Below are 15,466 nucleotides of genomic sequence, written 5' to 3' on the forward strand. Positions count from 1 at the left end.
TAATTTTGCATAAACTATTAAGTAGCTACTTAAGAGCAATTAAGTGTGCAAATGAAGCCTTTAGCTGAATGCAGTTAATAGTGGGCTCTTATCTTTATTCAGCTCCTTTGTTTTCTGATGGGTTAAATAGCTGAAACAATGCTATTAGCACTACTTGTGGAGAACTCAGTGTGCGGTCCTGATAAGACCGCTCAATGATTTTTAGGTTGATCTGAATTTAACGATCAACTAGCAGTGCACGAAAAGTGCATGACAACCGCGTGTTTCGACACAACGATTATCGCTCAAACAATCACTTTTGAGCGATTATCGCTCTGTGTAAATGGCCCTTAATTCACAGCTGATAACCCTGGAAGAGAAGGCAGGAGGGGTTTTTAACCCTTTCTGCCTCCTCCTTTCTTTAATACACCGTGCTCAATGAGCGATATGTACTAAAAAGTGGAAGTGTTTCTTCCACTATGCTAGTCAGCGGGTCACGTGACTGCAGGGATTTCCTATAGTACTAGACCCTGATTAGCTCTGCCAGTGACTATTGTCACTAAAGGGGCATGTTTCTCCCTGTAACTGGGGCTTCTATGGATGCCTCAGCTACAGTGGAAAAATATCAAATAAAAAATTTTTTTAAAAAGTGTTAATGTCCCTCAGAGGTCTTATATGACGTTATAGGGGACATAGATAGTAAAAAGAATACATACAGAAAAAAAACAAAACCAGAATATATACATGAGAAAGAAAATAACCCAAAGCAGACCCCAACAAAAACCGTCGCTATATGTGCCGAGTAATCCAAAACCATTACATATATATCAAAACGTCCAATACAAAATGAGGAAATCATTTCAATGCTTTATTTTAGCGTAAATATACGAATTTAAATATATAAAAATGTTAAGAAAAAAAAAATATATATATTTTTTTTTTAGCTTTTACCCCTAATAAAACTAAAAAAAACTAAAAGTCAGTGAAAATGTTATTCAAAAACAATTGCCCTATGTGTCATGGAAAAAAAACAAAAACAAACAAACAAAAAAAAAAAACTGCAAAAATTATTTTGGTAGCTAAAAAGAAAAAAAAAACGGCAGTAAAATTACCACATGGGTAAAATCTAGAGATGAGCGAGCGTACTCGGATAAGCACTACTCGCTCAAGTAATTGGCTTTATCCGAGTATCGCTGTGCTCGTCCCTGAAGATTCGGGTGCCGCTGCGCCTGACAGGTGAGTCGCAGCGGGGAGCAGGGGAGAGCGGGCGAGAGAGAGGGAGAGAAAGATCTTACCTCCGTTCCTCCCCGCTCTCCCCTGCAGCTCCCCGCTCCGTGCCGGCACCCGAATCTTTAGCCCCGAGCACAGCGATACTCGGATAAAGCAAATTACTCGAGCGAGTAGTGCTTATCCGAGTACGCTCGCTCATCTCTAGTAAAATCCCTAAAAAGTTTCTGGTCCTTAAAGAACAAAACAGCCTGGTCCTTAAGGGGTTAAGGGCAGGATGACTAAAACCCATGATTGTACTAGAGCATCACACATTCTCATTCACAAGAAGCACCTCTGCCTCACATTGTGACAATTAACCTGAACCATTGTCTCCATTTCCACAAGCTACATTGTCTTTCCACCATGGAGCCAGTCCCTTTAATGTATTGTAACTTGTAGACAGCGGAGGATTATAGCCAGCAGGACAGCTGTAGCACCTGTATGCTTTCTTCAGTAGTAACACTTAGCTTTAACAATGCCCAATTATCGCATTTGTACTACTGATACATTATGAGGAATGCCTAGGCTAAGCAATTTACGCCTTTGGCACTCCATGTAACTAAATGTTGAATAACTCTTTCCAAGTAGTGACTAAAACACCCCGAATGTGCGGAAAGATCTTCAAAGTCAGAAATTGGCCAAACGTTTTTCCTTAATAGAAACAGTAATGTGTGATCAGGGAGTCAACAGCAAAAGCCTGAGCTATATGCGAAGGGGATACAAAGCTTTGAGGATCAGAGTCTGACACTCCTCGGCTGCGTCCTCCTAGGCACTGAGCAGTAGCTGACCGCGTCCAGCGCAGAAGACAATGCAGCTGGGGACAGCCGAGAAGTTTGTATAGCTCTGATGGGCAGTTGTGGCCGCTTACAACCTGCTGGTAAAGGAGTAGCAGCCTTACAGTTTATTGGGCCACAGAAAAACAGCCTAGCAGTGTGCAGGAAATATTTTATGAAGTGACCAACCCCTTTAAAGGGGCATCAACTTCTCAGACAACTTCTGCTGATCTATTAGCTTATGCTAATCTCACCATGTCTCTAATATACTTGCATTAGAAATGTTGTTGCCTTACCATTGTAGATTACATTTAATGTGACCGCCACTAGGGGGTCTCCTAGTGGAGACACATTTCCATGGCAACAGGGAGAGGGTCTATCTTCACTGGCAGCTCCCCTACAGATCTGCAGACACTGCAAAAAACAATCTGCACAGTCTCTTCCTCCTCTGCTGTAACAGCATGTGACTGGGTGGGGTGTGTGTAATATTATATGCATATACAAATTATAGTGGATTTCTTAACCCTTTGGCCAGAATGTTTCTAAATGCCTGATCATACTGGGAAATCAGAGGGGCGAGCATTTAAATAAAGTCTCCCTTCTGATTGGACCATAGGCAGTGCAATGCAGCATGGGAAATGAGGGCAAGGGAGTCAGGACAGTGAACTACCGCCAATATGCTAGGCTTGCTACACACCCCCTGATTTAAAGTAGATTGCAAACAACAAAGCAACAGAGAAATGGTGAACACCACGCGGACAGCGATTGTGGAATACGCAATACAAATCCGGTTGTGCGAGACTGGCCTTACTGTAAAACCGAACGCCGAGTCCGTTAGTCATGGGACTAGAGAAGTAATCATCCACAGACTTCCCCAGATATTCACAAAGTCGAGACCTTATCATATATGCTGCTCACACCGATCACGAGTTCCACCCCGGGGCCACTGGGGTTACGAGATGACTGCATACAATAGAACGAGTATGAGACACGCAGTAAGTGACTGCAATGATTGGCTTAAACTACTGCATAGTTTACTGTATAACTCATCCACATGCTATATATCTATATCCATCTAGGAGGAGATCCCAGCTGCACATGTACATAATTAGAGGCTTCTTCACTGCTGACACGTGAGTTCATGCACTACAATTAATGCTACACTCTACTTAATAAGGCTGCATTTACATCTCCAAGTCCATGTAGAGACTTGTGCCAAGCGACCTCCACGGTTTCTGCAGAAAGCCTGAGAAAACTCACTGAGGGAAGGAAAACTAATTTTCCCAGACTCCAGCGGTGCAGCACAGATAAGGCATCATACAGATTTTGCAATCCCATTGGAACCCACCTTAATTGCTGGCGGCTCTTTAGGGACCACTACTTTCTTTTACATCAAGAATGCCATCTCCCCACACAACAAAAGTTCATGCAAATTTCCGCCCTTCTCTTGAAATAAGAAAATACTTTTAAAAGAACCAAAAATTTACACTAAGATTATTTCACTTTTATGTCACTTTCTTGATGTTGAGGCTAAAAGGGTCATGGGAAAAAAATAGCTTACTAAAACCAGAGAAGTCTCAGTAGCTGAACTGAAGAAAAAAAGAACTTCAATCTCTATGGAAATGTAAAATGCTAATTAATTTCCAAATTCCTGGGATGCATGCCCTCTTACACAGTAATACTCCCAAGCCTTATGTTTTCAGAGAAAGCAACTGTGCCGAGGAAGATAAAGCAGTCCGATACATTTGTGGCCGATTGCTACAGACTACCCAAGTAATACTTCCTACACCCTGAAGAGGAGGGTTGCAGGTTGAAGAACTGTCATAGCACGATTTAGTGACTGGCGCCCTGATCCCAATACATCAGGGCTGTTGGGTGGATGCGACAAACTTCCAACTCCTTCATAAATGGCTCCTATATAAATATTAGAAACAAGTTTACTGTAGTAAAATGGTAACATCAAAGGGTGGTTTCACAACTGTGTTGAGGTTCCTGCTTCGCTGCACCGTTCGGGAAGCAGGAAAGGGGAATACCCATGGCCGAGGGGCTCCGTCTCAAGATGGAACAGAAATCCCCAAACGGACCCCATTGACTAATGGAAAAAGGATAAACAAATGGATCCTGTGTGACTATAATGAGGTCCATTCAGTTTCTACCCGGCTTGTGGACAGAAAAAAAAGCGCTGCGTGCAGCGCTTTTTCTTGTGGTATTTTGAGCCGGATCTGGAACGGAAACTCCAACGCAATGTGAAACTGGTGTTGTATATTTACTATTTTATTTTGAAGCCAATTCTGTACATTTTTACCTACTTTGCAGTCCTGCATTAAAGGGGGTGGGGTGTTCTATAAGAAATAAAGGGGTATTCCGATTACACAGAGTTATTGCCAAATGAATAAATGGTCAGATGTTAGTGAAGTTTGCAGTTTTGCATCTGTAGCTCTAAAAACATTACCTTCTCCTGGCATTTCAGAAGTGTTTATACACAGGTTGCCATGGATACGACTTATAGGCATTCCAGAGCTACAGGTCAGGCTTACTCAGTAGGAAAACCAGGGATGGCTTTTTTTGTATTGCAAGCCCAATGGTGCCTTCCCCCCACCCCCTGCTTGGTCTCAGAGCACCCACCTACAAATCCGCAATGTAATTGCGAATCGCAGGCTTCCTTAGAAATCAATGTAGCCCGTCTGCGCAGAATCTGCGCTAAAATGGAGCATACTGCAATGTATTTTCCGCTTGCGAAATCGGCAAGTGGGCACGGAGTTGCGGAAGCTCACGCTTTCCTATTGGGGACTTTAATAACGGAGCATCCGCACGGGTGCCAATTGCAGATCCTGCAATTCAAATCCGCCCGTGTGCAGGGGGCCTGACAAATAAATCTGTCACCACCTTTGCTGTTTTTTTACTTATAGGTTTTTAGTGCTTCTTCGCTGCCTTCCTGTTTTAGTAGCTTAAACGCTTTTTTTGCTGTTTATTGCCCCCTTTACATCTTTATTGAACCACATTGGTTTACTCTTATTCCTATCGTAATTCCTTTATTCCTGTAAGGTATGAACTCCTCATATTAAAGGGAGAAGACCCATCTGCGCAACCGCGTCTAAAAAAAGCAAGACGACACCGAAATTAGACGGCACCATGGAGACGGGAACGCCAGCAACGGAGCAGGTAAGTGAATAACTTCTGTATGGCTCATATTTAATGCACGATGTATATTACAAAGTGCATTCATATGGCCATACAGAAGTACTTAGCCCCACTTGCTTTCGCGAGACAACCCCTTTAAGTTTTTAAGAGGTTTTTAAACATTTCCATTTATTGTCCGTACTCTTATTTTAGAGGACATTGTCCCAGTCAATAAGGTTCAGGGCATCTCTGAGTTGATCGAACTTTCCTTCGTATAGCTCTTTGATCACTCCCCTTTAACCCCTTGAGTGGCAGGTTTCCTACCACCCTGTCGTGCCCACCAGGGCAGGTTTTTTTAAATGGTCTAATCATTGAATTTCAACTAATTTTGCAGTTGCGTCTCAAGAGCCATAACTTTTTCATTTTTCCATTGACATGGCCATATAAGGGCTTGTTTTTTGCGGGACAAGTTGTGATTTTTTAAACAGGGGGGAGGAAAAAAAGAAATGGGGAAAAAAGAAAAAAAGGGGCCATGTCATTAAGGGGTTAAATAATGTATTAACTTCCTTCTCTGGGTCATTACGACGCACACGGATACCACATGTGTGATTGTATTTTTGATTTTTTACAAAGTAAAGGGAGACAAGTGTTTTTTTAATTTTTTAAATAATTTTTTTACTTTTTTTTTTTTATTTTTAAAAACATTTTTTTTTTTTTGGCCCTTTAGAGGACTTCCACAGGGACCCATCAGGACCCCTGATCACATTCCGGGGGTCCGATGGTGACAGCCCTTTACATGCGGCAGTGACAGCCCTTTACATGCTGCAGTCACATAGACTGCAGCATGTAAAGGGTTAACACAGCAGAGATCGGAGGTTTTCTCTGATCTCTGCTGTAAGAGCTGGTACCTAGCTGTCCTCTGACAGCTAACAACCAGCTCTCCCTGCCACAGAGACCATCGGCTTGCTTCTAACAAGCCGATGGTCTCTATGGCAACTTGTAAACAAAGCAGGACATTGCCGACATGTCGGCAATATCTTCTGCTGGTTTTTCAAAGCCCTTGCACTGCTCTGTGTGGGTCTGTGCAGGCAGAGCACACTGTCACAGCTTGTGGCATTGTGCTCTGCAGCTCCCATAGTGATACATAGGTCGGAAATCTTCCGGGCTATGTTGCTATGAGCAGTGGAGCTCGTCCCCGGAAATTTTCCGGGCGTGCCACTCAAGGGGTTAAAAGACAAGAGGACAATTATACTATGGTCACTGTTTCTCAGGCGCCCCCCAACCTGCACCCGTTAATCTGTCAGGTCTGTTGGTTAATATTAAGTCCAAAATGGTCGTCCCTCTAGTTGGGTCCTGTACAAGTCGGGTAAGGTTATTATATTTGGGTTATTGATAGTAACTTGTTACAAGATCCGCAGGTTTCCGCTTCCCAGTTTATATCCGGATAGTTAAAGTCTCCCATAACAATTACCTCATTGCCGCTTCATCCAGATTTTCAGTGGATTCCGTTACATATGAGGATTTTATTGTTTTCCGCTCCAGGTATCACATGCATCTTCCCATAATATGGGCTTTAAACAGGATTTTACATAAAGACAAACCCCACCCCCTTTCCGGTTTTTACGATCCCTTCTGAACAGACTAACCCTGTAAATGCACCGGCCAGTCACAGTTTTCATCCAACCAGGTCTCCGTTATTCCTGCTATGATGTGGTTTCCCTCAGACATTACTACTTCCATTTCGTCAACCTTATCGGTCAGACTTCTAGTATTACTCGCCATACAATTTTGAAGGTTTTGGTTATTTTTTATTTTAAGGGTATTCCTATTACCTATTCTCCCAGTTCTAACCCCTCCCACCACTCCACCCCTATTTTCATTACTTTGTGCCAGAAGAGTCTAAGTAAGGCCGGTTGCATACGGCCGGGTCGGATTCCGCATGAGGAAGCCAGCATCCACACGTACCTGACATTTCCTTTTCCTTAGTGTACTGTGGATGGTCCCCACGGGGAGCCGTCAGACATGCGCAGTACAGGTTTTTGTTTCAAACCTCTGCTTTTCCCGCAATGATTCGGAATCCGCAACTTTTCTGCAATGTCATGGCGGAAGGGCCGTAGTTGGACAGCTTCCATTGACTTCAGCAGAATCTGCACAGAAATAGAGCATGCTGCGATTTTCCCTCCGCGAGCGGAAAACCACAATTGCTTTCCGCTCGTGTAGAAGAAAACGCGTTTTTTTCACAGCATGCTGTGGGCGGTATTTTCTGCGGAATCCAGAGATTCCGCAATGCAAATCTGCTCATGTGCAGCCAGCCTAATACAGAAATATCTGAGCACTTTGAGCTACACTGTTTCCTTAACTCCCATAGAAGTGAATGTTACAAAAAAAAAAAAAAGTAGAATAGTGTAGCAGAGTGTGCTAGGCTATTTCCACAAAATTCAGCCATCTCTTGACACCTGGATGAGGTGAGGCAGGATTGAATCAGAGGCCCTTGTTTTAAGGAAAGGTCTCAGAGGCTGGATCTATATCAGATGATTCTGCCATAAATGTCTGAGATCTGACTACCCCTATACGATTACACGCAGTACTCAGACTATTCACGGTTCAAATGAACCCAATTTAGAATGGCCATAGAACCTATCAGGACTCTACCAGCCCAATAGGGTTAAGTTATCAATGCAGTTACACTGAGAAGAATGATGTTCCATGTTAGGTGCGACCACTACACTATAGCCGCATACTGGAGTAGCACTCCGTTGTATACAGCGCTGTAAAGTTTTCCCTCAGGGTTAACCACTTTATTGAAGCAGTATGTCTGTGGTCTGGCAATATCAGATATAATCCTAGCATGCAAAACTAGTGGTCATTTCAAGGTCCGTGTACATCAATATATTTCAGATGTGACTTTTCTTCAAGCTTAAGGCTGGGTTCACACGGGACGGAAATTCCACAGAAATCTCGCGGGATGTCCTCAGCAGGACTGCACGGAGATTGCACAAGATTTCTGCAGCAGAAAGGCCGCTTCAAAACCAGCGCAGGAAAATGCCTCACAACCCCATGCAAAACGCATGCTGGTGAGCATGATATCGGGCTACGTTTCACAGCCAGATATCGCACTCGGCCGTGTGTATGTAGCCCAAGACAGCTGTGGCCAATCACCAGACTCAACAAGTACTTCAACAGGCACACGACCGCTGGACTCGAAATAGATGAATATAGCTTTTTATTATCGAACCTTCTCAATACTTTTCAACTGTACTTGTGTTCTGAGGACAGGCTGCGTATTTGCGCACATCCATAGACCCCTTTGGTGACCTGGGTGCGCAAATGCACAAAAATATTACGCATTTCCCCTCCCGATGAAAATTAGTATGCAAAAACACCGAAGGGAACCTACTGAAATCAATGGGTTCTACTGTCAGTTTGCGCAGGTGATTTAACAAGCACGAAAACGTGCGAAAAATCAATCAGTTGAAAGAGCCCTAAATATGCATGATACATGTGTATTCACTGCCTATTTATGCAGGAAATCAATGGACCGGCTTGCGTTTTTTGCACGCATGAAAAAGCTGTTAATTACACACCCAAAAGAAAAATAAGAGCAAGCAGGGCCAGATACGCAGCGAAAACACTTTGTATTCGCGGACTGCATACACCCGTGTGAATGAGCCCTTCAAGATACGAATAGGACAATTGGTTCTTGTGGTATAAAACAAGGTGCATTGAGTTTGGTATCCATGGAGCAGGACAATGAAAAATCTTACAACTTTCATATATACTTGGTTTTGCAATCTCTCACTATCTTCAAGGTCTTTGAACATACTTGGTTACATCAAAAGGGCTGAACAGACCTCAGGCGATGTTCACAAGCGGAGGAGTCTGTCGTTTTTAGGCCCAGATGTTAAGAGCCACAACATGCTCATTATTAAGGCGAATTCAGCACTGAAAAATTGCAAATTAGCTTCACTAAACTACAAATGGGGCCAAACGGCTTGTGAATCTACTATTAATCCATGACAAATCAGTTTGTGCTGAGGATTCCTGCTCCACGGTGAAAGTGCCTCTGGCAACTTTGTATCATGTGAACAAGTCTTACTACTTGTAGCAGAAGAGTTAAATCCACCAGCAGCACCAGCCTCTCCTGACCTCATAGTAACAAAGTGGGAGAGCAGGTAATGTGTCAGCCTGGAGTCCGACTGTTTAGCTCATAGAGGTTGGTTAGACTGGATACATTGGCAGAGAAGCTTAAAGGGGTTGTCTCGCGGCAGCAAGTGGGGTTATACACTTCTGTATGGCCATATTAATGCACTTTGTAATATACATCGTGCATTAAATATGAGCCATACAGAAGTTATTTACTTACCTGTTCCGTTGCTGGCATCCTCGTCTCCATGGAGCCGTCTAATTTCAGCGTCTAATCGCCCGATTAGGCGCGCTTGCGCAGATGGGTCTTTTCCCTTCAGCTTGGTCCGGCAGCAGCGAGCCGAAGGGAAAAGACCCATCTGCGCAAGCGCGTCTAATCGGGTGATTAGACGCTGAAATTAGACGGAACCATGGCGACGGGGACGCTAGCAACGGAACAGGTAAGTGAATAACTTCTGTATGGCTCATATTTAATGCACGATGTATATTACAAAGTGCATTAATATGGCCATACAGAAGTGTATAACCCCACTTGCTGCCGCGGGACAACCCCTTTAAGCCTACATGACTTTTCAGAAGATGGCAAAACATGTGTACACGAGGAATAACACTTGTTATAAGACTTGTGCACCCAGGGCCGACCATGGAGACAAACTGGACAATTGCTCAGGCCTCCATCTTCAATAGGACCCCTTGCTTCAGCACTTCAGCAAGTGAGTGGCAAGGCAACTGAAAAGTAGTGATGGTATGGAACTCTAGGAGTTCTGCACTGGCGTAAACTTCTCCTGCTGGTCCTCAACTCTTCTGCTGTTACGCATACGTGGTGTACTTTGTTCATAAGGCTGCTATAGGTAAGTGTGAGGTCACAGGAGGAAGGGACTTTTCAGCAGATGGAAAATGGAAATGTGCCAAAATTAAAGTGACCCTCCCGAGCCTGGAGAAACAAAGATGGCCACCTCAGCTTCTCCGACTGCCTGATGCACACTGTATTAGTATGCATCATAAGTCTAATGCAAATAAGGAAGATGGAACAATACCTATGCAGCGCCACCTGTTGGATGGCAACATTCCTGTGAATCAAGGTCTGACCCTTTATACAGGTCTTTAGAACAGTGATTGGGAATCCATACACATACAGCTGTTTCGGGATTTCGTCCCTCATCAGTGTACAGTGAGTCAGAAGGGGATCATCACTCCTTAATGAGAGCACCTAAAAGGTGAGGAGACTTGTAAAGGCCATGCATGCTCCTCTGGGAAATCTATGCATATATTTCGCAAAAGAGCATGCATGGCCTTATAAGTCTCCTCAGTGTTGAGATCCTCACTGATCAGCAAGTTATTCACCTATGTTTTTTTCTTATATCACTTTGTAACAATCCATGAAGAAAGAAAAAAAAAAACAAAAAAAAACGAGGGCACAGAAATGTTTTCCCTGTGCGGTTTTTTTGGCCTAGCAAGTGACTTGAACGGGAGATTAATCTAAAAAGAAATCAGGCCAGAACGGGGTATGCTGCGTTAAAAGGACAAAACAAAATGCATGTGTGAAGAGCCCCATGGACTGCAATGGGTCAGTGTGAGGTCAGTTGCAGACAGAGGAGAGTTATGGCCATCTCAATAAGCCCTAAATGCCATAATGAAAGGTGCTATATACCATGACAGATTTCCTTTCATGTTGGCTGTATATTCCAAAGGGCTGATAGCAGAAAGCTGCTAGTGTCCAGGTCAAGGATACAGTCAGTCTACGCATGAGCAGCAGTTACCTTATAAAGCGGATACCAGGGGAAACGCATTGGTTAGTTACTCCCCCCTTTTGTGTCCACAATGTTAGACAAGAGCTACATGGTAACATATGAAGTCACGGTAAATTTGCAGGATTGCATCATATTAACAGCAGGATTAGCAAACTGAATTGTACAAATCACCTACTACCCTGTTTCCCTGAAAATAAGACATACTCTGAAAATAAGACATAGCATGATTTTCCAGAATTTTTGAGGACAGAGATTTCAGCCGATAATCGGGGCACTCTGAAGAAGTTTATTTGCGCATGGACTACTGTATGTTCAAATATGGAGAGAATGCTCTGATTGGCTGGAAGACATGCAATAAACTGGCTTATGGTTCAGTTAATCCTCATTTATCTAAAACCCCTTTACACCTTCATATAAAGCCCCTCCTCTCTCTTCTTCCTATTCATCTGTGTGACTTGCCAATTCTTCTTTGGTGTTGATGAGTTTATATGGATGTTAATGAGACTTTATTATAGAAATGTCATAATATTTTTATTTGGAATCCTAGTTTTGTATGTATTCGCTGCTGGAGTGGAAACAGTTGGGCCAGCTGAAGACTTCTGCTATGATATTTATATATGTATCAACTTTCGTTTTGTTACAATCATAGAATGTCAAGAGCCTGAAAAATGAAAGAATGTACAAGACAAAATAGTTACATTCTTGTTACATGCCAGACTATGGTAATACTCTTGTTCTCCTTACAGCTGCCAGACACCTTTTCTTCCAGGGGAGAAAAGTATCAGGCTTACCTCCCAAGTGACAAGTCAGCCTCCCCCGATACACATTATAGAGGGTCACCTAATGCAGCTACAACCAGTAATAATGTACGAAGTACAGTTAGTTATGGCTCATTCATACATGTGTACTTCGGTTGCTTACAGTCCTCGGAGTTGTATGTAACAATAATATGGCACCACAGACTTCTATCGGGCTCCACCATATCTTTGCTTATCTCCGGAATTCAGATAGGAAAAAAAAACGGTGGCGTTGTATATCAGACGCCATATAACAGCGCTACTCTCTTGTACGGGAGAACTGCTATGTAACATAACGGCATGAAGTTTACAGCTCTGCTTAGTGTGTATTGACCGTTTTCACGACAAGTGTATGTGCATTTTATATCAGTTTTTGCTGCCTTTCCTAACATACAGGGCATGTAACAAAACAAAAATGGGAAAGGCGACTCAATTCATGTCAATTAAGATGCCTATTGCAGTGCATGAAAAAAAAAAAGTTTTAAATTTTTTTCACTGCATTCACTTTAATGGCTCTAAATTCTGGCAGCTGCAAGTTCCGGGACCGTTCACATCCCATGGATTTACGTCGCAGGACGCAGCCTAATCCATAGCTGCAGAATTCCACATCAAAAGCCGCAGGTCCAACATTTTCCCGCACATTTTGAGTGCGGGAAAAAGAAAACACGACATGCTCTGTTTTCTGGCGCCATTGCGCCCCGATGATGAACCCCGTCTAGACCAAATCGTTCACAGAACTGCCCGCAGGGTTGAAGCGATGCTACCTGGGCCCACTAGGTCAGCTGGCCCGCCTACTCAAACAAGCCGCTGCTGGGACCCCGCTGATGTGAATGGTCCCAGCAGCGCAATAAAGTACAGTAAACCGCGGCATCCCGGGTACAATAACTCGCGGTTGTGCGACCTGCATAGCGCATATACGCCTCGTGATTGCGAGCATATAGGTGGTTACGCCCGAGAGCGTCCGGATTTTGTGTCTGCATAAACGGAACGATAAGCGCAGGAATTACTGTTCGCTGTTCAGTCGCTGGCGGTGTTTACACGCAACGGTTATCAGTGTGTGTAAGAGGGCCCTCAGGTTATTTGGGGAGTGCTGAAACCTGTAATGCTGATATGTACTACAACAACTGAGGAGTGCCGCCCTAACAGATGGTGTAGGTGGCACGGGAACGCCTGCAGTTGGGCGCCATAAAGGTAGATTCACACAGCAGATTTGTGGCAGATCTATTCTACTGAACGGGATCTGCAGAAAGGGGAAGGGAGAGGGGGGATTCGCACCTTCCTGAGTGCGCTATTGGTCTGGGTTTCACGGTCGGATATTGCGCTCGCCAGCGTGAAGTTAGCCTTAGAGCTCCTTCACACGGACGTATTTACATGCACAATACGCAGATAATAGAGCCAATTGGTTCCATTGGGTTCATCGTCACTTCCGCAAAAAGAGGTAGAATGCTCTATTTTTGTGCACCGATGGTCCCATAGAAGTTTATGGGAGGTGTGCGAATGTGCAAGACGCTGCGCAATTCCATGAAGAATAAAAACAGATCTGTACCTCATTAGGCTAAACAGCCTTTTAAATTACGGACGAGGCGTCTCGCAGCCGTGTGAAGATGCCCTGTGAGCGCAAAACGTACAATAAAATGTGTCAATTGTGCACAAAAGCGCCTCATCTACGGCACAAATGCGAATTTCCATGCGGACCCTCAACAAAAAAAAAAAAATTCGGTGGCATTTACAGCAGCGGCAAAGTGGATGACACTGAAAATCTCGTCCACAAGCTGCGGAAATAATCCGTACAAAACTGCTGAAATGGGCGTGCGGGGCGGGGTTCAGCCCACAGCGTGGCAATTTTATCGCCGTTTCCGTGTGGAATTCACCTTTTCTAAAAGGACCGGGTGAATTCTGCACCCGAATACGCGATAACCCGCACCCAACAGTTTAGCGGCGGGCGTTCTGTTGCTAACCCCTCCAGGCTTCAGATCCGCCGCGCAGGTCAGTCTTTATGGAGATTTGGTGAAATCCGGGCGGTTATTACAAATCCACTTAAGATTTCCAAGGAAATGAAAAAAAAAAAAGGGGTAGCTTTTGGGTCTGGCGCGGGCGTACCGCCTGGCACCACACATGGGCGATAGGAAGTCTATATACTCCAAGCATACGCTGGCAGGAAGGTGGGTGCCACCGGCTACTTACACTCCGAGCGTACGCTGGCAGGCAGGTAGGTGCCACCGGGCTACTTACACTCCGAGCGTACGCTGGCATGCAGGTGCCACCGGGCTACTTACACTCCGAGCGTACGCTGGCAGGCAGGTGCCACCGGGCTACTTACACTCCGAGCGTACGCTGGCAGGCAGGTAGGTGCCACCGGGCTACTTACACTCCGAGCATACGCTGGCAGGCAGGTAGGTGCCACCGGGCTACTTACACTCCAAGCATACACTGGCAGGCAGGTAGGTGCCACCGGGCTACTTACACTCCAAGCATACACTGGCAGGCAGGTAGGTGCCACCGGGCTACTTACACTCCAAGCATACACTGGCAGGCAGGTAGGTGCCACCGGGCTACTTACACTCCAAGCATACACTGGCAGGCAGGTAGGTGCCACCGGGCTACTTACACTCCAAGCATACACTGGCAGGCAGGTAGGTGCCACCGGGCTACATACACTCTGAGCGTACGCTGGCAGGTAGGTAGGTGCCACCGGGCTACATACACTTCGAGTGTACGCTGGCAGGCAGGTAGGTGCCAGCGGGCTACATACACTCCGAGCGTACGCTGGCAGGTAGGTAGGTGCCACCGGGCTACATACACCGAGTGTACGCTGGCAGGCAGGTAAGTGCCTCCGGCTATTTAGACACTTCAGGAAAGTTCTAACAAAAGCCAAAGAAAAAGAAAAGAGCAAAAGTTAATAAAAATACTAATCCTGTGAGGAAACCCAGGGAGTAGGGCGCAGCCACCTCACCGTGTAGAGATATGCCCACACCGTGCCCGGACATGCCGCCCCCCCAGCCTGGCACACAGCCTCCCCCCGGCCAGGTGGCACGAGGAGCCCGCGCACACCGGTGACCCAGATTCCGCTTACCTGGTAGTGAGGTCTGACAGCCATCTTAGAAGCAGGGAACCAGGCGGGGGCTCAGCGGAATCCAGAGCCTCCCTCGTCCAGCGGCAGCACCTGTGTGCAGGGGAGCGGCGGGCTGTGGAGGCAGGAAGCGGCGAGGAGGAGGAGCCGCCACCCACCTGCCCTGCCCAGCCGGCGGCAGCGGCGGGTCTGACGCGCTCACCTCACCGTGTAATATGAGCGCACGGCTCACAGGCGGCAACAACCCGAGGGGGGCGGCGGGGAGAAACAGCCCGCAACACCCCGGGGGAGGCTGAGGGGGGAACTGCCAGCAACTACCCGAGGGAGACACGGCGAAAACAGCCCACAAGTCCGCACATCACACGTTCCCGCCTCCCGCCATCACACAACTTTTGCCCTGTGAGGAGCGGCGGCTGCCCGCCCTCAGACACTGTACATATCACGGAGCCATACCTGCATGGGCTGGAGATATATATATAACACTGTACATAGCCTGAGCCATACCTGCATGGGCTGGAGATATATATATAACACTGTACATAGCCTGAGCCATACCTGCATGGG

The 15,466-nt window shown here is 45.6% G+C and overlaps 1 protein-coding gene across 1 annotated transcript in view; it reads right to left on the minus strand.

Annotated features, from left to right (window-relative positions):
* The window catches only part of LOC136628364 (tight junction protein ZO-2-like), a 28,898-nt gene extending 13,800 nt beyond the window's left edge, over positions 1–15,098 (minus strand). Inside the window, exon 1 of the mRNA XM_066604197.1 lies at positions 14,906–15,098. Coding sequence (XP_066460294.1) covers positions 14,906–14,929 — 24 coding nt within the window. The 5' untranslated portion in view covers positions 14,930–15,098. The remainder of the gene's footprint in view (positions 1–14,905) is intronic.
* Between the last annotated feature and the right edge of the window lie 368 nt (positions 15,099–15,466).

This window comes from Eleutherodactylus coqui, chromosome 5 (assembly GCF_035609145.1).
Source record: "Eleutherodactylus coqui strain aEleCoq1 chromosome 5, aEleCoq1.hap1, whole genome shotgun sequence".
NCBI lineage: Eukaryota > Metazoa > Chordata > Amphibia > Anura > Eleutherodactylidae > Eleutherodactylus > Eleutherodactylus coqui.